The sequence below is a fragment of the Podarcis liolepis genome (assembly GCF_965112155.1).
Source record: "Podarcis liolepis genome assembly, chromosome: 8".
NCBI lineage: Eukaryota > Metazoa > Chordata > Lepidosauria > Squamata > Lacertidae > Podarcis > Podarcis liolepis.
Genome location: NC_139560.1, coordinates 23,177,184 through 23,202,152, shown reverse-complemented (window position 1 = coordinate 23,202,152; position 24,969 = coordinate 23,177,184). Strand labels below are relative to the sequence as shown.

General features: G+C 44.3%; 1 protein-coding gene across 3 annotated transcripts in view; it reads left to right on the top strand.

Annotated features, from left to right (window-relative positions):
* Nucleotides 1-24,969, top strand: part of GRHL2 (grainyhead like transcription factor 2) — an 86,762-nt gene that overhangs the window by 49,125 nt on the left and 12,668 nt on the right. For all 3 annotated transcript variants that reach the window (XM_083517302.1, XM_083517300.1, XM_083517301.1), the window contains exons 9-13: nt 9,095-9,253; nt 20,357-20,444; nt 20,650-20,786; nt 23,650-23,681; nt 24,401-24,492. In XM_083517302.1, the coding sequence (XP_083373428.1) occupies nt 9,095-9,253; nt 20,357-20,444; nt 20,650-20,786; nt 23,650-23,681; nt 24,401-24,492 (508 nt within the window). The remainder of the gene's footprint in view (nt 1-9,094; nt 9,254-20,356; nt 20,445-20,649; nt 20,787-23,649; nt 23,682-24,400; nt 24,493-24,969) is intronic.

The window sequence follows — 24,969 nt, the reverse complement described above, 5'->3', positions numbered from 1 at the left end:
CCTCCTGGTACCAGACTAGTTTGCTGGCGGCACCAGAGAAGCCTGCATGTGCAACCCTTGCGAGGGGCAATATTTGGAAGGGACATAAACATTCTTATTTTGGTCTTTAGTGCACCATTCATCCTGTTTTGTTGGGAGTCGATAACTCTTATTCTGATGGGCTCTTTTGAATGGAGAGTTGTGACACAATCCTTGTGCCCTTAACATTGCTGGGCCTTTGGCCTTCGTTGTGTAATAACATCTTCCCTTTGCCGGTACCTGTGTATGTGTGTATAAACCCATCATACATCTGATAACTCTTTAATTTTTAAGCTCAGGTCTGGCCAAATATATTTTGCTGCCTGAGGCAAAGGATAACATGGAGCATAGGAGCATACACACTTCCACATACAGGGAATGACCATTTTATGTGCGTTCAAAGCTTGTGCACACCTGTGCTTTTTGCAGACCCAGAAGAGGTGTAATGGGAGCAGGGCAGAGGCGTTGAATTGAATTTCAACACCAGTGTCCTCCACTACATGTCAAGGCAGTAGACGAACTTAGAGGGGGTCAGGACAGGCAATTTGGCACATAGACTTCTGCCCTCCAACCCCTCACTGCTTTTTCCTGCCCCCCAGCAGCTGCCATCTGATGCAGCCAGTGGCGTAGCGTGGGGTGTGCAGGGGGGCCCGGCCGCACCGGGCGCAACATCTGGGGGTTAGGGTTAGGGGGCGCAAATCCATGGGTTAGGGGGCGCAAATTACTTGCCTTGCCCCGGGTGCTGACAACCCACGCTACGCCACTGGATGCAGCTGCCTCATTCTGCCTCATTCTGATCAACCCTGCTAAAGCGTTTCCTGACCCTGTAGTTTTGCAAGGGTAAGCAGCCTCTAATATGAGTAGAGATCCCTACCAAACCTGCAGAACCTCATAATTTGCAACCTTTGGTTTGTGCGGCTGTGCCTGTGCGTGTATTTAATTTTTTCTTGTTAACACGTACAAAGACGTATAATTTCCGTTAACATTCGGTACTTTAAAAATTAGAAAAGAAGAAACGGTGTGTAAACACCACTACCAAAACTAGTGTAGTATTTGGCTGAGAGCCAGGGTTCTTTAAATCGCACATAAAGCAGGGTGTTTTAAATAAAACGCTGTGGGTGCAATGCATCTAGCAACTGCAGTGTATACGAATGGCCGAACAGGTGTGCACCTACCATTTGCAGCAAACCGAGTTTTTATGTAGTTGCTGGGGTGTGGTGCAGGGTAAAGGAAGCTTCTTAAAGGGAAAGGTAAACATTTGCTGGAGACATTGGTATTGAGCTAGAACAAAGGCGTTGACTTTGCATGAATTTATAAGGTAACGGATGTCAAAAGAAACTATAAAAGCTGCACTTACTCTGCACAAAGGAGTTTTGTTTATTTAAAGCTCTACTGTGCCCAGTGTTTAGGGCTTGGGACTGGCAGCAAGAGTCTAAAAACCAGAAACAAAAACAAATGATTAAAATATAATGGGTTGATAGTTTTGTTTAAAATTTAAAGTGTTAGCAGTGGATCTCTTAATTTATTTTATGGCATGAAGATAGAACTCCCTAGAGTTGAATATACAGTTCTTTGCCCACACACACACACACACACAAAAGGATGCTTGTTTTTAACACACAAAAGTTGCTAGGAACATGGGAAGCTGCCTTCTGCCACATCAGACTATTTGTCCATCTATCTTTGAATTATATTTTCTGCCTGACAGTGGTTCTCCAAATTACAAGGTTGAAGCCTTTTAACACCACCTGCTAGCTGATCATCATCATCATCATAATTTTATTTCAAGAAAGAAGTTGTAAAAAACAAACGCAAAGAATTCCCTGATAAGAACTGTTAAAGAAATATCCTTCTTTTCCACCCCCTCATCCTGAAAAACAACTCCAGTAGGATAGCTTACCACAGATGAAATATACAGCATCAACACATTTCTGTAAACCTAGTTTGAGGAGGAGGCTACTTCAGTTTCACAGCAATTCCGCCCAACATCCATCTTAGCCTGTTTTAGTCCTTGTCCAGAACCTGAGAAATGGCCCAGTCGTTGATTCAAGACCAAGACAAATCCAGCTCATCGTTTCAACTGGTAATGTCAGGAAAATGCAACATGTGTCTGTGTGCAATGGAATGCCCTGCTTAGAGGCAATGGCTGACCTGAAAAGATATTTAAAGCATCTTATGAGTTCCTGACCGTGCAATCCTATGCAATTGTACTTTTGGAGCTGATCAGATGCCCTGTAACAATAAATAATTGATACAGCTTCTCCTTTAAAACAACAACAACGTTGGAACAGGTGATGGGCTATCCAGTTCCTTGCTGTTTTAAGCATGAAGAAGGTCCTAGGTTCATGAAGTGTGATGAAGGTCCCAGATGAAATAGGAACATCTTGCCTGTAGTGGCAACCTGCTGGCAGGGGCACCATTGCTACTTGCTGGAGGAGGGTGGTTCGGCAGTATATTATTATTGTTGTTGTTGTTGTTGTTGTTGTTGTTGTTGTTATTTATTAATTTATGCCCCACCCATCTGGGCAGCTCCCAACAGAATTAAAAGCACAATAAAATATCTAACATTAAAAACATCCCTAAACAGGGCTGCCTTCAAATGTCTTCTAAAAGTCAGATACCGTATTTTTCACCCTATAGGACGTACTTTTTCCCCTCCAAAAATGAAGGGGAAATGTGGGTGCGTCTTATGGGGTGAATGCAGGCTTTCACTGAAGCCTGGAGAGCGAGAGGGGTTGGTGCGCACCGACCCCTCTCGCTCTCCAGGCTTCAGGAGAGCCCCAGCGCCAGCCCCACAAGGTCGGGGGACAGAGGGAGGCGGAACGCCGCCATCCCGCTGTCTCCCGAAGTGGTTTGGAGGCTGATGGCGGGGAGAAGAGCGCTTCTCCCCGCTGCCTGCCCCACCACTCCGGGGACAGCAGGGAGCCGCAGCTCGTCTCCCTGCTGTCCCCGGATCTGATCTCCAGGCGGGCGGCGGGGAGAAGAGCGCTTCTCCCCGCTGCCTGCCCCACAAGCGCCTGGGGGGGGGGTAATTTTTTTTCTTTATTTCCCCCCAAAAAACTTGATGCGTCCTATGGGCCGGTGCGTCCTATGGGGCGAAAAATACGGTAGTTGTTTATTTCCTTGACATCTGGAGGCGTTCCACAGGGCAGGTGCCACTACCAAGAAGGCCCTCTGCCTGGTTCCCTCCAACCTCACTTCTCGCAGGGTGGGAACCGCCAGAAGGCCCTCGAAGCTAGACCTCAGAAGCGGGTCAAGTGCTCCTACCGGCACACTCACACAGCCCCCCTCCGTGTTTCCCATGTCCTCCCAGTAAGTGGCAGCAACGCCCCTGCTGGGAGACTATTGCTTTGGCTTGGGAGACACAAGTTCCTGCAGACAGCAAGCGATGTGCCACTGGAAGCCAGAGAATAAAATACTGTGCTAGATGGATAAATGGTCGCCTTTAGTAAACAACGGATTCCTATGTTTCCAAACCGTAGGTACTAGAAACCTAGTCTCAAATTTATCTCAGGAATTTACTACACCAGACTATGTAGGCCTTCTGTATTTTCTTCTTCATTTTTTAAGCAGCTGGTTGTTGATTTAAGAAAATAAGCAAAAAGGTTGTATATAAGGTGTTTTTTATTATCATTATAACTGAAGGCCTATAAAAAAATTTTTTTAAGACTGATGTAGGAGACATCCTGGCTAGAAAAATTCTGAAAGCAGGGAAAAACCGCTTTCAGTTCAGAGTTTTTATATTTATTGTTAAACATGGCATGCTGTCAGAAATATAATCCTCTGAACAGCATCTGTGACTGTAATAAATCAAACACAAAACAGTATGAGAGCCAGTGTGGTGTAGTGGTTAAGTGCAGTGGACTCATAATCTGGTGAACTGGGTTCAATTCCCCGCTCCTCCACATGCAGCTGCTGGGTGACCTTGGGCTAGTCACACTTCTCTGAAGTCTCTCAGCCTCACTCACCTCACAGAGTGTTTGTTGTGGGGGAGGAAGGGAAAAGGAGATTGTTGGCCGCTTTTAGACTCCTTGGGTAGTGATAAAGTGGGATATCAAATCCAAAGTCGTCGTCGTCCTCCTCCTCTTCTTCTTCTTCATGTGTGTTGTAATGTTTCTGTCCATGCTACATTCCATAGGTTTCAGCTTGTAATAAGTGAATGTGGGAACACTGAGATTTTCTGAATGAGAAAGCAAAGCAAGTCTGTCAAAACCATTTCCTAGCTATCTTTTTTACTTCTGACAGTGGCTTCCACATCAGTTTTGGTATGTGAGTTGTTCCTCGCTAAGCTAACATCTGGAAACAAAACATCTGGAAGGCACTATGAAGCCTGCTGTACAGCCAGCGACTTCACTGTATACATTATGCAAAATCAAATGTTAATTCTCATTTTACACATGTATCTTTCTCCCACATGGAGACTTGTAGTGGTTGCCGGGATAATGTAGTAAACTAAACACTTGTGCTGCGCTATACACCTATGAAATATCCTTTTGTCTCAAATTCACCAAAGAGTCTCTTCCTGCCCCTGCAGTTTCTATTTAGTTCTCTCCCTTCAGCCTTTGATTGTTTTGAACAATAAAGACCTTTTTTCAATTTCAGCAAAACCTTTTATCAGTTTTGAGTCTTCTAAGGGTGGTGATCAGAGTAAAACCACTGAGATGAATAAATATGACTTAAGTTTGGCACATTCATTTGAATGGGTATGCTGTGAGTAATATGGCCCTAAATCTCCATTAATATTACCCTGATTCATGTCACATACAGCCTCTGTATGTGATAAAAACCAGTATATTAAAGTGTCTCAAATACAAAAAAATACAATTATTAAATAACGTGTGGCTACTCTAGCCTCTACCTGCTCTTTCTGTCAGCAAGTTATGCACGGCACAGACTGGGGAAGTGCCACATTTCGACTGATAAGGTGTTGCTGCTGATAATATGAATTTTCAGGGACCTTTTTATATTTAATAATTGCAAATGAGGGTGGGAGATTGCCTAAGCAAACCTAAGGCCTATTGCTATTTTCCTGCCATTTAAATCTTAAGACTTTTATACAGTTTAGATTCTAAATAGAGCTGACTGTATTTTCACACACAAGAGATAAGTATATGTGGATTTCTCTCCCACTCTGCCCTGTGATCATATATCTGCAGTGCCCTGAGCCAAAATCCAACCTATCTCTTCTCCCATCTGTACACGTTGTCTCTGTTTTCTTGGTGTGTTTTTTTTCCTTTTTCAAATGCCAGCAAACTTGCTGCCTACCTTTATCTCTCAAATTAGTGCCAAGCCCTGAGGCAATGGCGCTTGGGTATTGACGTTTGAGAGTCGAAATTACCCGCATACATCTTTCGACTATCTCTCTTCTGCAGATTAGATACCAACATTTGTCATCAGGCTGCCTTGTAGTATCTGCTTTTGAAGGAAAAGAGAAACTGTGCAGTGTAACCTTCAAGCTTGCAACTTGCAGCAGGTTTGCCTTTAGGGGAAAGTCCTCTGGGAGTCCCCTCCTTCTGCCACTGCATGGGATGGAGAAGCTGTGGTCCCTCAAATGATGCTTCTCCACGTAGAAGCCCTCAGCTATTCCTCTTTGAGCCTGAGCATGTATGACTACTTCAGGCCAGAGTTTTGGACCCAGAAGTTGAAGTTTGGGTGGAGGAGGAAGTCCCTTGGTTCAATCCCTGATATCTCTAGGTAGGGATGAAACCCTGTAGAGCAGCTACAATGCTAACTGGACAAAATTAAGTAGATGGACCAATGGTCAGACTGTACAGTACAACTTCCTAGGTTCCTAATGCCTATGTTCTATTATAATCTATACTTGACCCAACCCATTGAAGACAGCCATAGCAAAAGTATTGCAGCTGGGTGTCCATTTCTGCACCAATATGCCCTCAGTGTCCCATATTGTTTTCTTTCCTCATATAGTAGGAAGGAGTCCATGCATTTCCCTGCAGAGGAAAATCCTGGTGAGAACATGTCTGCATTCTCTACTATGGCTGCTGGATAGACTACTTCTCTCCTCTCTGCCCATTGTGGGCCATTTCCAACGACCACTGTGTTGTTATTCCACGGATCATAAGTGTTCACTAGAACATGCACAATTTGCTGTGGAATAGAGGGGGAAAGAATTTTATCAAAGGCACGTAATTATTCACTAGCTGTATTTTGCAATCAGAGGTACATCTTTCTTTGATGACTAGTGTGATGTTTGGTTGTTCTAATCTCTGCCACCTTCCCTCCAGCCTCCCTTATTCTGGAGCATCTGTCACTGTGGCATCAAAGTGCCCTTCTACCTAGAGCAGATTTCTGAAGCATGAGAATAAATGATTCTCTGAGACATCCCTGAAAGGCTCCTGAGAATCTAGATAATTGAGCATCAGTCATCTTTCAGAAGCAAAGGTGATAGAGCATTGATGTCATCTTGGCCATGAAGCTAAATTAAAACTAAAAGCACACTCGAAGCACATTTTATAGCTTCAGTGTCACATTCTTGTGAATGGCCTTTTCGAGTTAAAAGCCCCCTCCCTCCCTACTGTTTCTAAAGGAGGCTAGTAGGGCAGTGTACCGAGGCGTAAAACCTTGCAAAAGTCACTGGTCTCCCTTAATTCTAGTCCAGTTCCTATAATGCAAAATAACACAGCATTAATACCGATACAACAGCTTTTGCCCCCCGCCCCTCTGTGTGTAGGGGCTTGCCATAAGTTTAAAATTATTGATTGTTAAAGAGACTTGATCTATTAAGGTGTCAGGAGGATGATATTCCATCTTCTAAAATGATGGCCTTTTGTAGTCATCAATTACCATCACTCAGCTATCTCCGCTTCTCCATCAATATAATTTTGCTGCAGCTGAATTTATTTATGTAACTGGTTTGTATCCTGCTTTTCCAAGCTCAGGGCAGCTATCTGAAAGTTTCTTGGTTGAATTTTCCTCTTGTTAGTGCTCCTGTATTTGAGATTCAGGCATTTTGACCCAATGCACAGTATCCTTGCATATGTAGCATGTATTCTTTGGTAGTCAGAGATGGTTGGAATTATAATAAGCTGTTCTCATAATGTGTAGGGCACAGATGGGGAGACCCTCCAGATGTTGGATTCCATGTCCCGTCAACCCCAGCTAGCATGGCCAGGGATGTTGAAGTTATAGAGCAACATCTGGAGAGCCATAAGTTCTCCATCCCTGGTTGAACAGACATTGTGTTTAAACCTCTGGCTTTGCCATGTAGAAATGTAGCCTGCTGTAGAAAGGTAAACGTCCTAGTCCTTACTCTGCCCAGCTTTGCATTCTAGCCACCTGAAAGTTTCCCTCTGGATGGAATGTGGTCCTTGGACTGGGGAAAGAAAAATCCCCACCCCCGTATAGCCCAATTCAGGTATTCTGCATGCATGCAACCCTATGTGTGGAGAGGAGGGCAGCAGGAATGTGCTGGCCCAGCATCCCTTGGGGCACTGGCCACGCCCACTGGATGACCTCACAGTGTTCCAGCCACTTGAAGGCTGCTCCTTCATTTGCCCTATGCAGACAACCAGGGGGCATGCTCAGTGCAATGCAGGATGTGGGGAGGAGACAGTCTTGCTGCCCCACTTCTTCAAAAGTGCATCATCCATGCAGAAAATCCCTGGACGAGGCTTACGTTAAGACAGGAAATGCAGTCCATTTTGCACGTCCCACTAAAGCGGATTTCTCCCAGACCACTTCCCTCACATCAGTTAAAGTTCAACTGCATTGTTTGCAAGCACAGCATTGTGATACCATCAGGTACAGAAATGCCGCTGTGCTATTAGCTCGGTCGAGCAAACAAGCTGAGACGGCTGCACCATAAAAAACCGGACAGTAATATCGACTTCTGTAATCAGATGAACGCTGTTAAATTCTCCCTGTAAGGCACATTCGCTATATCTCCCTGAGACCCGTCTTCTTTTTTCTTTAGTCTTCCTTTCCCCCACATCTTTTCCAATCTTTTCCACATCTTTCATTTTCTGAACAAATGCCATTGCATAGGGAAAAAATATAAGTGGATTTTCTTAAGTCTTTGCATAATTCTGTGTTTTGCTAGTATTCTTAGCCATCGGCAGTGCCACCATAAGGCCCACTGGAAAGTAGGAAGCCACCCTACACTGAATCTGACCATTGATCCTTCTGTCTCAGTATTGTAGACTGGCAGCTCCAGGGCTATTCAGACAGTTATTTTTGGATAGCCTCATGAAGCCTCCGCAGGGCACGGGAATGAAGGCTCCCCGTGCCCTGTGGAGGCTTCGCGCGGCTAAGCCAGGACAGCCAATGGGATCTCAGCGCACGATCCCGCTCGCTGTCCTGGCTTCTTGTTTAGCCCAGGCTGGGGAGGCTGCACGCAGCTAAACAAGAAGCCAGGACAGACAGCAGGATCCCTGCGATCCCGCTGGCTGTCCTGGCTTCTTGCTTGGCCGCACACAGCCTCTCCTGGGCAAGGAGAGCCTTCAACCCCTGCCCGCAACCCCTGCCCCCTGTGCGAAGTGTGTGTGTGGCTCTTTAAAGGAAGCGCTCAGCAGAGCCTCCCGCTTGCATTCGCTCTATAAGACACACGCACATTTCCCCTTACTTTTTAGGAGGGGAAAAGTGTGTCTTATAGAGCGAAAAAGACAGTAGCCAAAATGCTATGGGGCTTAGAGTTTGGGCCTTTTAAAAAGTTGCACCTTTCAATAACTGCACAGAAAAAGACTGCATGTGGTGACTGTTCCCATAGTGCTGAGTGATCAGGAAATGGTTGTGGGAAAAGGTTAGGATTTCACATATTGATTAGAATGAGTCAGCCAATTCTTATAGTAATATTCTTTTATTGATTCTAATGTATCACATGTGTGAACAGGTGAGTTGAGCTGAATAGCTGAGTTGGCTTCGTCAAATCACTTCACTGTTGGAAAAACCCTTAAAACAATAATTCCAAACCTCTATTGAGCAGGGATCGATTTCTCAAATGGTGCTGCAAGTGGAAGTTTAAATATTAAATAGAGGCAGGACTTCATTGAATTCTCTTCATGGATAGCAACCGCTTCTGTACCAGTTTAACTTTAAACTTTCTTCTTCTCCAAATCAGATTTTCATCACGGTGAACTGCCTGAGCACAGACTTCTCTTCTCAGAAAGGAGTCAAGGGGCTTCCATTGATGATTCAGATTGACACGTACAGCTACAATAATCGCAGCAATAAACCCATCCATCGTGCCTTCTGCCAGATCAAGGTTTTCTGTGACAAGGTAAGATGATACGTTACTCAATGCTGAAAAGAGGAGAGGGGTGAGCAAGACTTTTTTTGCTCGTTAGCAATTATTTTAGTCATCAAAGACCTCATTTGTTCATTGATTTGTACATTTGTTTCATTGCATTCATTTTCCTTTACCTTTGTTGCTGTTTCCTTTTACTTTTTAGTTTGGCCGCCATTTTAACTTCCTATAATGTCTTGGGAAGCTGCTTTATTCCTGGCTTCCTTTGGCATCTGTGATTATAAAAATATAACAAAAGCATTGCAAAACCAGGGGGTGGGGGTGGGAAATGGATGAAGAAAGCCATAAAATCTAAAACAGCCTCAGGCCTGGGAATAGGCCTCTCTGTGTTTTCCTCTGGACACGACCTCTTTGGCTCTGGTCTGGTATTGATGTTTAATACCCAAGTCCTCTAACCTCAATATAAGGATATTAGTGGGAACAGGCAAAAAAAAAGTGTGCTGTGCAAACAGCCAGATCTTCCTTCCTTCCTTCCTTATCAGCCATGATTAGCAACCTTTAAAAATATATATCGAAGCAATGAATTTTAAGTGCTATATTTTAATTATCATTTGTAAAGGTCAGATATTTGCAGTAATCTGAAGATACAGCTGCCTGCTCAAAATCTCAGTAAATTTCAAATGCGTGAGTAGGGGCTCCCCCTCCCCCCCAGTTTGCCAGTTTTTGAAAAGTAATGAGGGGAAGGCGGGGAAGAAAGATCTTAAGAGCATGGGCCCCATCAGGAGTGACCTACAGACGACAAGGAGCTGAGCCCTTTGAATTATACATATTCATCGCTTTGACTATCTATCCGTTTAATTGATACTTCACATTTCATGGTTGGGGAGAAGGAAATGAGTGTTGACAGATCTAATCAAAGCCATCTTAAAAGTAGGAGAAAAGAGCACAGGGGTAGTTAAAATGTTACCCTTATCAAACCTGGAGCCTGGATAGCTCACTGAGTCTTAAAATAGGATATATGCGGTCACCCGTGCAAACACTGGCCTGAGGCAGCAAGTGGCTAAGGATTGCTTCTACCTGTAACATTCTGCAGCCTGTTGTTATTGGTTTATTTTTATCCATAGCCTAGTGATCGGGAGCTGATAACTTTTCTGGGCAGTATTTCCTTAAAGAACATGGCAATAAAATATAGTTTATAACTGGAATGGGGAACCTGTGGCCTCGCAGATGTTGTTGACTCCAACTCCCATCAACCCCAGCCAGCATGGCTAATGGACAAAGATGATAGGAAAATTAACTATGAACCCCACAATTTGGGATCTTCTCCAAACCTGTGCCAAAGTTTTGAAGGTTTTTTTGGGTAGTGATTTGCAGTGAAAACTCTTTGTTTTGCAGTGCCCCACTAACACAGCAATTGCTACTCAAACCTAGGGCCATGGTTATTAGCTCAAAACCCAACATTGTCCAATTCACTCCAAACCAGTACCAAAGTCTGGCAACAGTTTTTGCAGAATTTTGCATTAAAAGCACCGCACCAACTGAGCAACTGATGATGGATTTGTAGTCCAACAACATCTGGCAGTCCCAGTGAAGTGGTCTCTGAGGGCAAATAGTCATGAACAACAATTGAAACTCAACTCTTATCTGCAGTGGGGCCGCGTAAATCAGGGCCAATGGTGAAATGGAGTATCATCAGATATTAACTACTATTTATCACCATAACTAGCATAACAGGTGGGAACTCAGATTCTCAGGCCTCTTCTCCAGGTCTCTTCCTTACCTGGATGGAGTGTGTGTGTGTAAAAATCTGGATTCTGTGTGTTTGCAGTACAGCCTACTGCACAAAGCTAAAAGGTCACATCCCTTGCTCCACCCACTTTGCCTCTGGCCACACCCACCATTGACATACAAGCACTGGAAGGTTGCCCATGAGTTTAATTTGGCCTTTGGGCTTAAATAGGTTTCCACACCTGGCGGTGGGTTCCTGTGCTAAGCAAACTTCATAGGAAGTAAATTCCAATGAATTCAATCTGGCTTATTTCTCAGTAAAAATGGTAAAGATCAGATTGGAAGTTGTGTAAGACACAGAAGTGATGTGATGCTCTTTGTCCAAAAGGGCTTTCAGTTCAAAAAGTGTCCCATTGAAGTCTCCAGTTACCTGCTGCTGTCACAACCTCCACCAACTTCCCACCTGTTCCTCTGAGCCAAACATCACTAGAAGGGTTGTACAAATTTGTGGAGGAGACAGCTATCAATGGCTACTAGCCATACTTTTAAATACTAGTTGCTGGAAACCACAGGAGGGGAGAGTGCTCTGGTCACTGTGAGGACTAAATGGGCCATTGGTCTGATCCAGCAGTCTATTCTTGCATTCTTATGTTCATTAAGCTGAGAGGCCAGCACAGCAAACAGCTGTGAATTTACACAGAAAGTGTCCTAGAATGTCCTACGTTTCCTTCCCCCATAATGTGCAGTTCTAGTCTCACTCACATTAGCAGCCTTAGGCTGAGAGTTTTCAGGCCAAATCTTTAAGCGCACAAGACAGCGGGTATTCCAGGAGACCAGATGCTCTTAAAACATGACTCAGGACTTGTGGCAGAGAGACGGGGAAATTTCTCCTCTTCCTCTGGACAGTGTTTCCTCTGAAGAATCAAGTGTGCAGTGTGGGAGACTTTCTCAAGTCCTCTGGCTCCCGGATGCTCAGCTGTCCCTTTGCGCAGTTTCAGCTGGTGCGCCAACTGCTCCCTTTTCTTGGGAAGGCAGATCTGCCCCCCATGCTCTGGTACATCCAGGTTAGACTGTTGCAGCATGCAGACTTTGAGGAGCGTTTGTAAACTGTAACTGGCTGCAGAATGCTGTTGCCTTGGCAGAATCGGTCCGTTTTGGAGCATGTTAATCTGATGCTTTTCCAACTGCATTGACAACCAGTTCAGAGGAATTGTTGTGACCTTGGATCCATGGGATCTCCGTTTCCTTAGGAGTCAGCGTAGTGGATGGTGGAGCCTGTGGCAGGCCAGGGGCCCAATTTTGAATGTACCTGTTTTACCTCCATAAGTCTGTTTATGCCATCTAGTGGCATTGTATGAGAATGCTATTTGTTTTGATAAACAAAGACCAACTTTCTTTCTTTAGATCATTTCGGTATATTTCTTTACCATTCTGAGCGCAGGGTGTTATCTCTGAGCAGTTCACAACATCTCTTTAGACACATAAACGTTGCAAAATATCAAAATAAAACATCACAAATGAAATGCAAGGTACAGCAACGACCTGTATTTGAAGCAGCATGTTTAGCAAGGAGGCAAAATATTATCTTAGAAGGGGAGGGGAAATGACAAGCAGGATTCAAATGCAAAAAATACACACACAAAAATCACAGATTAAAACCTCATTCACAGTTAAATCAAAACACCCGAGGAAATAGAAGCTGCTCCCATACGTCCTGCCACCAGCACATCTGCCAAACCCATCCTTAGCACTTTCCCGCATGCTGTCAGCTGTTCCTACCAGCCATACCCAAAACAAAGCCGATTCCCAGGCAGTCATTTGTCACAAAGTGTACATCTGGTCTAAAAACAAAATCCATGCCAACTTTATTTCTATGTAAGATTCTGTACCCATCCTTCACCATAAGGGTCCCAGTGTGGGTTACTTACAGTACGAAATACAAATTACAACCAGCTCTTTCACTCATCTCCTTCGAGGGCAATAAAGGGCCACATAAGCTGCAACGTGAATAAGGGACATTTATTTTAATTATTACCCTCACAATCCTGTCTTTCTCCCAAGCATCTCAATGAGAGAGGGAGAGAGAAAGAATGGTGGATCCAATATATTTGTTTGCTTGCTTATTTTGTTGAAAGTATTTGTTTTATTATGTATTTTGTGTTGCCATTTTGTATTTTTATGTTGTGGACCGCCCTGTGATCTTTGGATGAAGGGCGGCACACGAGTTTAATAAGTAAAATTCATATCTTGCTCTTGCAGCAAGTCTTCAGAGCAGCTCGCAGTGCGCACACAGAGAGAAAATAAAATTACCAAAAAATATATATATATATATATATAAAAGCATCATAAAACAATTCAGAAATATATCAGCCTGCCAGAAAAGCTAGCTGTAGGGAGAAACTAGAAAACCATAATGAAAAAGAAAGGTCTTTTTCTGTGGAAAGAGGAACAACTCCTCAATTCCAGAGGCATGTTATTCCATACTCTGGTAGCCATGACTGGAAAGGTCCTCCTTTCTGGCTGCAGGTGTTTGTCCAGAACAACTGAAATGAAGTCTGGTGTGATTAAGTAAGTGGGAGATCTGATGTAAGAGAGAAATCTTTGTACGTGTGGATCCCCAGCCACAGAGAACTTAGAACCAGCCAGGTTGCCAATGGTGGGCAAAGATGCAATCACACCTGTACCTGCTGCTTCCCCTGACCCATCCCAGTCCTCCTGAGTGGCATCGCTGCTGCAGCCAAGACAACAGTGTGGCAACAATGCCTCACCTCAACACCTGTTCCCCATCATGATATTTAGCAGCAGGCCTGCTATAACATTTTGTGCTAGCCCATGCTTCCAAGTGGTCTTCAAGCATCTTGCAGTAGCCAAGCCCAGAGCCTGTAGGAGCATGCATCATAATATACATTGTGATCATAGGCTCTCTTTTTAAAAGGGCAGTCATATGCGCACAATCTATTTGCAAAACAAATGACTCCCTGTGCTTGACTCTGCCGCATTAGGCAGGTGCGGTTCCGAGATTTGCTTCCTCTCCGTGTTATTCCTGCTGCCCTCAATGCCCTTGCACTTTCTGGAGAACAGTTATTTCTTATTATCTTAAGATGATAGGCTGTTTTGTAATGCTTTAAATAGCGTTAAGTAGGTTGTCAAGGAAACATCAGCCACAACACTGAGTCAGTTTAACATAAATCTATTGCAAGGGAGTAGGGTAGAATTAATAGTGGGGGTGGGGTGGTTTTTTTGTCACTTATTATGGTCTTTTAAAAAAAGATCTGATCTATTCTACTCATAAAAACTATTGCGATCCTTCATCTCTATTTATCTCCAGTATCTTAACTACTGTACTTTCTGTCCTTCTGTCATGTGGACAGATTAAAAAAGAGGATTTTTAGCACTCAGGGATGTCCTTTATCAGAATGAGCACACCTGCAAATTTACTCATGGGTAGGAAAAATGCTTTCAGCAGGTTTCACCCTCTTGTAACTTAAGACCCGTGAACCTCTGAAGGTTCTGACTAGGGCTGAGCGATATCTGGCTTTCAACATCCCGATATCACCAGCTAAACATGGCAATATACTGATATATCACAGTGTCTGAAATAAGGATGGCGCTATGTAGATGCACTGGCCGACTTCACGGTTTCCCCCACTTTGTGATTTTTGCATCACCCCCTCCCTGCCCCATGAATCTCAATATATTGCTAGGTTAAAAAATATGAAACCAACATCATGAAATCGACTTTAAATCAGTTTTGGACGATATAACATCCCGCCCTAACACACATCATGATTCGCAATATATTGCCATTTCAAAAACTATGAAACTAATATCACAATATGGACTTCAAACCGATTTTGGACAATATACAGTGGATGCTTGGGTTGCGAACGTGATCCATGTGGGAGGCAAATTCGCAACCCGCAGCGCTGCGTCTGTGCACGTGTGGGTTGCAATTCGGCGCTTCTGCACATGCGCAAAGCGTGACTTAGCGCTTCTGTGCATGTGCGACTGCCAAAACCTGGAAGTAACCCATTCCGGTACTTCTGGGTTTCGGCACATCCGTAACCTGAAAAAACGCAACCTGAAGCGTCTGTAACCCAAGGTATGACTGTACAGTGGTACCTCAGGTTACATACGCTTCAGGTTACAGACTCCACTAACCCAGAAATAGTACCTCTGGTTAAGAGCTTTGCTTCAGGATGAGAACAGAAATCGTGCTCCTGCAGCGCGGCGGCAGCAGGAGGCCCCATTAGCTAAAGTGGTGCTTCAGGTTAAGAACAGTTTCAGGTTAAGAACGGACCTCTGGAACGAATTAAGTACTTAACCTGAGGTACCACTGTACTGATAAACTGCCCAGCCCTAGTTCTGACTGCCAGCTAAGAACAAAACAAAGAGTCCTTTTGGATCAGGCCTATCTAGTCCAGCATCCTATTCTTACAGTGGCCACCCATATTCCTATGGGAACCAGGACCTGAGCCCAACAGCACTTGTCTCTCCTGTGGTTCCGGCAACTGGAATTTGGAAGCATACTGCCTCCAGGAACGGTACCAGTAGTGATTTGCCACAATAGCCGGTGGAGCTAAAACATTTCACTTCTGACTATGAAGCACATATTGAAGGTGGTTCCAAAAGAGGACTGGACAAATTGATGGAGGAGGAGGAGGCCACCGATGGCTACAAGCCATGATTGCGATGCTGGAGACTACAGGAAGGGAGAACGCTTGTGTGCTTGGATGTGGCTTGAGGGGTCCCCACAGGTGTGCCTGGTTGGGCACTGCGGGGACAGGATACTGGTCTAGATGGGCCATTGGCCTGATCCAGCAGGCTCTTCTTTTGTTCTTAAGATGCATCTATACCTAATTTTGCAAATCATCTGGGAGACTCTCTCCAAAGGCTATTCAGAGATCACGGCATTGCAAGATGTGAATTTTGAAGGATGGATGAGTTCTGCTTCTCACACTGTTTCAGGAAGCGCAAATGTGCTGAATTCAGCTTTCAATGCAAACTGAATTGATTTTATCCTCCTTCCTTACAGCTCTAAAATCCTGTGATTCTATGGGCTCCCGACTACAAACAGATTTGATTTTGACACAGTTGATGTAAATAATAGCCTCCAAGCCTAGTCCCAGGTGCATTACAGTGTCAAGTAATAGGGAAAAATGAAAAAAGGAAAGCTGCTGGGAGCAGCATGTGCGCTTATGAGATGCCTGCAAAAATTACTTCCAACATTAGCGTGCTCGGGACTTGGAATGATTAAGATAATACGCAGATGACTAACAGAGCATGACAAATATTAGCATTCAAATGTTCAGCCATTCAAAACTCAGCAGGGAAGAGCTTCTGTTATGCAGAATTTGTGCTGTGACGCCACCCGGACGCCACCTGCATTAGCATCTTAAATCCATAAGATCTTCACATGGTTCCCACCGGCTTACGCCCCACTTTCTGTACCTGCTAAGTGAGAATAAAATGCTACAGAAAGGGTAGCTTGCTTATTCACAGATTTGGCACCAACTTAAATAGTAACGCAAAGTGCAAGGCAGCGGGATGCAGACCGGAATTACATGGCTGCGTAATAGAGGCTTTGGTGTCAAGCTGGGAGATCATCGCTACAGGGCAATGGGTGCCAAAATCCTTCATATCATTGCTGTCTATGGTGATGAACAAAGGGCCTATTTAACACTGATGCCTTAGTGTTGGGGACTTAGAACTGCCCAGCCCTGCCTCGAAGCAAGGAGTGGGATTAAATGGCTTGGGGGGGGGGGCTTCCAGCTATGGGCAAATGCACTTTTATACATTTGCTTCATTTTAGCAGGTTTTTATGGGGGAGAGACCCTGTAGCTCAGTAATAGGACATCAGCTTTGCATGTGAAAGGTTGCAAGTTCCCCAGCATCTCTGGTTAGAGCTGGGAGAGACCCCAGTCTGGAATTTTGAGACTTTCTGACAGCATGGACAATATTGAGCTAGATGGATCAGTGGTCTGGCTCAATAGCGTATTATTTTTATGCTGAAACCAAGACCATCAGAACAATTGGGTGCTATTCCTTTCGTTTCACTGAATTTCCAATATGCCCTGGTCTGAACAGCTGTACTGCAGGTTTCTACATCAGAAAACTGGAGGGAGCAGGAGAGAGAATCACATGTGAAGCTGATCTCATTTTACTCCTCGTAAATTCTCCATCCCATCAAGTATCTGGCTCCCTGGACGTTAATTGCAATCAGGAACTTCAGAGTCTTGACATCCACACAGTGGCAAATGAGCCAGGTTCAGAAAATATATTTTTTTGTAAAAACCCGTGCTTAAAGTAGATTGCACCCTGGAATCATTTGGCGAGAATGAAGTGATTGGGTGAATAGTTTCTAAAATCACTCTTCTTCATCCAGCAAGGCTTGAAGTTGCAGCTTTGAAGGGGTTTGATATTGTTCCAATGCTTCCTAGCATTGTGGGATGTGGGTGGCACTGGGGTCTAAACCACTGAGCCTCTTGGGCTTGCCGATCAGAAGGTCGGTGGTTCGAATCCCCACGATGGAGTGAGCTCCCGTTGCTCTGTCCCTGCTCCTGCCAACCAAGCAGTTCAAAAGCACGTCAGTGCAAGTAGATAAATAGGTACTGCTGCGGTGAGAAGGTAAACAGTGTTTCTGTGCACTCTGGTTTCCGTCACGGTGTTCCCTTGCACCAGAAGTGGTTTAGTCATGCTGGCCACATGACCCGGAAAGCTGTCTGTGGAGAAACACCTGCTTCCTCGGCCTGAAAGTGAGATGAGCGCCACAGCCCCATACTCTCCTTTGCCTGGATTTAACTGTCCATGGTTTACACACCTGAAACCGTCCTTCCATCTCCTGCCACAGTCTATGGAGATTTCTGCCTATGTTATTCCTTAATTATATTGCAGACTAGAGGTGACAGGTAGGAACACGGAGAGACCAGCCTGGGCTGTGTTGTCCCTCTGTTGACTGTAAACTGTTTTCTCAGGAAACATATTTTCCCCAGTTGTTATTTGCCCCCTAAGGTGCTGTTTACTGCACACAGATCATTGAGGTCATATAGTAGCCTTACAGTAGGAAACTGGTATGAGGCCCCGATCCAACCAATAATATATTACAGACTGGGGACCTTGGAGTGCTTTTCTTCAAAATAAAAGCGGACAGATTCAGCATGCTCCCCCCCTTAAAAAGACATGTTCTTTGGCCATTCATCTTCAACAGGGTTGGCTGAACCCAAAGTCATACTAGGAGGGAGGAGATATTAATTGCTTTGGGCTAAATAATGGACTTTAGGTTAAGTGTTGAATTAAGTAATGAGTAAGTTATAGCTAAGGGATGTGGGTGGCACTGTTGTCTAAACCACTGAGCCTCTTGGGCTTGCCGATCAGAAGGTCGGTGGTTCAAATCCCTGCGACGGGGTGATCTCCCGTTGCTCTGTCCCTGCTCCTGCCAACCTAGCAATTCGAAAGCACGTCAAAGTGCAAGTAGATAAATAGGAACCGCTCCGGCGGGAAGGTAAAGGGCGTTTCCATGCGCTGCTCTGGTTTCGCCAGAAGTGGCTTAGTGATGCTGGCCACATGACCCGGAAAAACTGTCTGCAGACAAACACCCGCTCCCTCGGCCTGTAAAGCGAGATGAGCACCACAACCCCATAGTCGTCTGCGACTGGACTTAACTGTCAGGGGCCCTTTACCTTTTAAAGTTACAGCTATTTTGGTCTAATTTACATTCATTCAGTTTTGTTGTTTTCCATTTTGTTGATGTTTGGCTTTGCCCCTTTCCTCCCTTCTCCCTTCCTTTTATCCTGCCTTTCAGCTCATATTATTCTCTTTCCTGGATTTTCCCTGTTTCTACATCTGCATGCCAATGGTCTTTGATTCAGCTGATGTCAGGTCTTCAGAAACCCCTTTCAGTGTGCTGTCTCTTTGAACTGGCATCACTGAGCAGCTGATTGGTAGTGCCTGCAAATCCCCTTTCAGTCACCCCACCCTACCCACCCCACTTCCCACAGGTGTAGGTTGGGCAGTGAGTTGTGACTAGGCCAAAATTGTATCTGGGCCAAATGGGGAGGCCTGGTAGGCCTGGTTAGACCTGTGGGCCAAAGGTTCCCCACCCATGTCTTAGAAGTATTAGCCCCAACAAGTAACTTTCTGAGCATTTTGATGTATGGAACAGGTCAGATTTCTGTTTCTTCACTGAATTATAGTTTAATTGCCAGCTAAATGCTCAGCTCCTTATCGTACACTTAGCAGCATGGAATTCCTTCGTTATGTATTTACTTTATTGTAGAGCAGCGGCTGCAGAATGGCTCAGCAGGTCAACAGAGAGAGTGTTTAAATCCCACGGGACACAGCTGCATTTTTTAATGTTTGTTTGTGAGCTTGGATGTACTTGTTTGCAGGCTCCCTTAATTGTCCTCATTATAGCTCTGACTATTTTTGTTGCTGGTATTAATACATTCGTCCTGTGCCTCCTGGGGGAAGGGGATTAAGGGCTGGATGCAGACAACCTCAGCGGGTGCCTCAGGACAGCATTGTCTCTCTGCAAAGTTATGCGCCCCGTTTCATTTATTTCCCTTATATACTTGCTTCACTGTGTGTCGGCTGCAAAATAAGGTGGCTATGAACCTTGAGGCTTGCGAGTTGGTGTTTAGTTCTGCCATGCTCTGGATGGTTTTCTAAATAGAAAATTGATCCACTTGATCACGGAAATTGGAAGGGCCTGGAGGAGATGTAGCCGAAAGCATTGCTAAGTTGGACTGAATTAAGCGTTTTTAAACTCTTTTCTCATGGGGGGGGGGAAGGATGTGGAAGGAAGGAGCAACGAAACAAGGCTCAGAGCAACAGCAGAGGAGGAATGTCAATTTATTCTTATCCCACATTATACTATCAGTTTCCTTACCACGGAATGTGAATTTTTAAGAAGTAGGAGCTTTAATGGGCTTTAATTGCAGAAACCCAAATTTAATCCCTCCCACAGTGTGTGTGTGTGGGGGGGTAATCCAGGACTCTGGAATTCTGCTACCCTTGATAGATGTGAATGGCCTCCATGTTCTGGATTGTTAAACCATTTTTCAGAACCCTACTTTTTCGAACTGCCTTTTGCTAACGACCTTTTCTACAGAGCTGTGTTATATAATCCACCTCCATTTAGTTGTCCTCTTAGTCATAAGTGTTTTAACTGGCCTTTTTCAGATGTGCTAATGCTGTGGCCTTTGTTCATTTTGATTATTTTAGATCGCGCCGCGTATGGTGCCTTTCTGATCTTGTGAGCTGCCTTGGGTGGGCTAGGCCCCCCGAAGTGGCACAGGAATAATGGGATGAATGAATTGGGCCGGCTATAACAGCAGTGAGCCAGTTATCCCTGTTGGAGAGAGGCACCATGCACAGTAGACTCATCAATATCTGTGTTTCTCACGACAGGGAGCCGAGAGGAAAATCCGGGATGAAGAAAGGAAGCAAAATAGGAAGAAAGCAAAAGGCCAGCTGTCGCAACCTCCGTGTAGTAATGGTGAGGGAGATATGCCCTTCCTTCAGCCTTGGCCAGACTGGTTCCCTCCAGGTGTTTGGGGCTGCAACTTCCATGGCTACGCAGCCAGGGGCAACTGGGAGTTGTAGTCCAAAGCATCAGGACTGTAGTCTGGTTTGCATTGCTCTCAGTTGTACTTCCCAGGTTGCCCCACTCATGAACTTTTCCGCCCATCTCTTATGAACAGCTGAAGGGAAACTGAGCACCGTCCCACTCCAGAAGAAGAGCGACATCACCTACTTCAAAACCATGGCTGACTTGGACTCGCAGCCGGTTCTCTTCATACCAGACGTTCATTTTGGGAACCTGCAAAGAACTGGGCAGGTAAGGAATGAGGGAAGGCACAACTGCCCAATTCTTTACAGAACTGCATAAAATCCTAGCGGGCTTCTTGGTCCATGCTCCTGGAGGAGGATATATTTTCACATCTGCAACACTGAGATGCTGTGGAGCAGGGACGAGGATCCTGTGTCCCTCCAGACACTGCAGCTCCCATCATGTCTGAACATTGACTGGTGGGACCTACAATCCAACAACATCTGGAGGGCTATAGGTTCTCCACCTTTGCTATCGAAAGTTCAGAACCAGCCAATGATCCAGCCAATATAGCCCCCTTTTTGTATTTTGTTGATTTCAGTTTGAGAGTTAGGGAGCCGCCTGAGAGTAGGTCTCCATTGTCCACTGTTATTTACTCTGGCAGGGCCTCTCCTTGGGTACCACCGCCTGCTGCCTGATCCTACTAAGGATGCCGAAGATTGAACCAGAGACCTCCTTTGTACAGCAAACTTTTTCAGCAGGGGGCCGGTCCACTGTCCCTCAGACTTTGTGGGGGGCTGGACTATATTTTGAAGGTGGGGAAAAGAACGAATTCCTATGTCCCACAAATAACCCAGAGATGCATTTTAAATAAAAGCACACATTCTAATCATCTAAAAACGCCAGGCAAGCCCCACAAATAACCCAGAGATGCATTTTAAATAAAAGGACACATTCTACTCATGTAAAAACATGCTGATTCCCGGACCATATGTGAGCCAGCTTTAGAAGGTGATTGGGCCAGATCCGGCCCCCGGGCCTTAGTTTGCATACCCATGGTACAGATCATCTGTTCTGTCATTGCTCAGCACAGTTGAAACAAATGGTTCTTAATAGCCTGTTAACAGTGAATAAGATCTATTTATTTTGATTTGTACAAGAAATTTTAAAAAATCATAAAATTTTAAGCGTTGTAAGTTTACACGATCAAAAGCCACTTAATGTGCTCCCTTCTTCTTTGTGCAAATCAGGGGTGGGAAACCTGACTGGTTGGATTGTAATCTCCCCCACCCCCTATGGACCAAGTATAACAGATGGGCAGAGCCAATGTATCTAGGAAGAGAGAATAATTAAAATAATGCTGAATACATAAACTGTATTCAAAGAACTCAGTGTGATGTCTATCCTAGGGAAAACAGAATTTACTTCCATAGTTTTCCCCCCTCTGTTTAATCGCACTCTGTTAATATCTCTCAGAGTCCAAATAATATTAAGGCAGACAACATGATGAACAGAGCTATCAGATCTGCCTAGAATGCTCAGCATAACAAAGCTTAAATTGACAGGGGTGGGAGTTTACCATTAATTTCTTTTAATCAGCCATCATTTAGAAGGTATTAGCACCCTAGACACTGTGCTAATAGCTGTCAGCTAAAAATATTTTTTCCTGCACAGAAAGAGACTAGATGCAGTAGAAGATGTCAGCACAGTTTCAGCCAAAATCATGCTTTAACCTAAGAAAGATTGCATATAGCTTTCCGATGAAACGATTTATGACTGCATGATGCACCATACATATATCTCTGTGCAGTGGGAAAATATATTTGCATTGCAACCTTTTCAGCCAGAATTATGTTTTAACCTAAGAAACACTGTATATAACTTTATGATGTAAAGATTTATAACTGCATGATAAAATACCATGTATAAGCTTCTATCTGACTTTCTTGGAGTGTATGGCATAACTTATTGGAAGAGCTTAGGGACAGGGGAGAAATCCTTTGCATTTTAATATGGACCTCCCATATTGGCACTTCCCAGAACAATACATGAACCAGAGCCCAGTTATCCGTTGAACTTGCCACTTTCCTGAATGTTGCAGGGCAGCTCTGTGGCCAAAACCATTATGTATTAGGGGAAAGTGTATATAAAGATGTGTATACAGTGGTACCTCAGGTTACAGATGCTTCAGGTTACAGACATTTCAGGTTACAGACTCCGCTAGCCCAGAAATAGTGCCTCGGGTTAAGAACTTTGCTTCAGGATGAGAACAGAAATCGTGCGGCGGCAGTGCGAGGCCCCACTAGCTAAAGTGGTACCTCAGGTTAAGAACAGTTTCAGGTTAAAAACAGACCTCCAGAACGAATTAAGTTCTTAAGCCGAGGTACCACTGTATAGGTGCTAACAATGTACAAAAAAGCAGGGTGCTAGAGTGAGCAGTTTGCCAGAATGTAAGTTAGGCACAATTGTATACCAAAAATGTGTGTGAATTTTCATGATTTTTTTTTTAAAAAAATCACAAACAAATGGAGAAATAGGATGAACTGAAGTCTGGAAAAACAACTGGGAGTAACAGAAATGGGCACATTTAATCTCTGGCATCTTGAAACGGTTCTTGTCTCAAGTTCCAGAGGACCACTGCTAGTCAACGTAGACCGGGGGTGGAGAACCAGATGCCCAAAGGCAGCGCTCTGGGCCTCTCCATTTGATTCCAGACGACAAAGTCTTCCCTAGGCCCACACATAGCTTGAATGCTTAGGCCTGGTTGGAATGTGCCCTTGGACTGTAATAGTGACTCTTGCTGGTGTGGAGGGAAGATGGAGAAATATGCATGGTCTATGGCTGGAATGTAATTTTTGCACAAACGTGAGAGTCACATCCATTTGCTCCATCCACTTACGCATCTAGCCCTGCCACACCACTGGTATAAGGCTTCTGGGAAGTTGTCCATGAGGGAATGTGGACTTGGGGCAAAAAAACAGTTTCTTATCCTTGACGCAGGCAATACCAAACTGGATGGAGCAATAGTCTAACTCTGTACTAACCATCTGATTGGCATGTATGCAACCGCTCTGTCTCTCCATTAGCACTTCTGTGTCGCAACACCTGGTGAAATGACAATAATGAATCTGTTCTTTGTCTGCTCTTACAGGCTTACTATAACACAGATGATGAGCGAGAAGGGTAAGTCATTCTTTTGTCTTGTAAATTTTGCAGGCAGGATTTCAACCCTCTTGACAAAATAATAGTAGTAATAATAATCAAGTACTGAAGTTCCGATGCAGTTTAAATTCCAATGTTTTAGTGTCTGTCATGGCAGAGGCAGATTTCTTTACTTTGTTCCTGTTGTCTTGCGCTAGAAGCAAACTGTTGTCCTTTTAATCATACACATAGTTGTGTGTCTTCATATACCAATAGTCTTGGTATTTATTTCAAGGCTGTGTGTGCTTGACAAAAAAGCATTTTTATTTTTTTTGCAAAATGTAACCCAAATTCTGTAGTTCAGAAAGCTGAACTTTGTGATCTGTTTACACTATATGAAAATGAAGACATATTGTATACATTCTTTTATTTGTTATTTTATTTTTTGTGATCCATAATTGCTAGAAACAAGTTGTGTGTGCTTATATTCTTAGGGTACTGGTTCCTGTTTGTAGAATACATGCAGCTTCCTGTATAGCTGTAGTAGTAAATCAATATAATACGCAGTCATGAAATTAAACTGTAACCTTGCTTTTTTAGATTAGGCCTGTCAAAAGTACTAAGACAAAAGCCTTGGCAACCAGTGCAACCACAATGTAGCACAGCCTCCCAGCTACAATTAGGAGAACAAGTTATGGGTAACAATTCCACCCCTAGTACTATAAATCTGGTACATCTTTCTTATTTTTCTCCCCCTACAGTAGCATCTTGGCTAAAAGGATATTCCGGCCAGTAGAGGAAGACTTCAGCTCACCACCGCTGAAGCAAATAAAAGAAGAAGGAACAAAAAGAGGTACCAGTTTTTTCTCAGTTTTCCCTAAGTCAGAATTCATGTGAAAGTAATTGGGCAGAGGGAAGGAAAAAATCAGAATGGAAATATGGTTCTGAATTATGCTGAAGTCTCAGCAATGTCTACGCTGCCTTGGTCATGTGCACGCAATGGAAGATAGCAGGATCCCCAAAGACATTCTGTACGAGGCGCTGGCTTCAGACACCAGGCCTGTTGGCGGACCAACTCCGAGTTACAAAGATGTCTGCAAATGTGATATGAAGGCTGACAACATGAACCCCACTGTGTGGGAATCCCTTGCAGACAACCACAGCGCCTGGAGATAGACAGTCAGGTTGTGCATCCACAGCGCTGACCCGAGGAGAAATGACCGCTGGGAGGAATGCAGAAAGAAGAAACGCCCTGGTGCATCTGCAGCATCACAACAACCAGATGCCTTCATCTGCCCCAGCTGCAACAAAACATGTTTCTCCCATATCA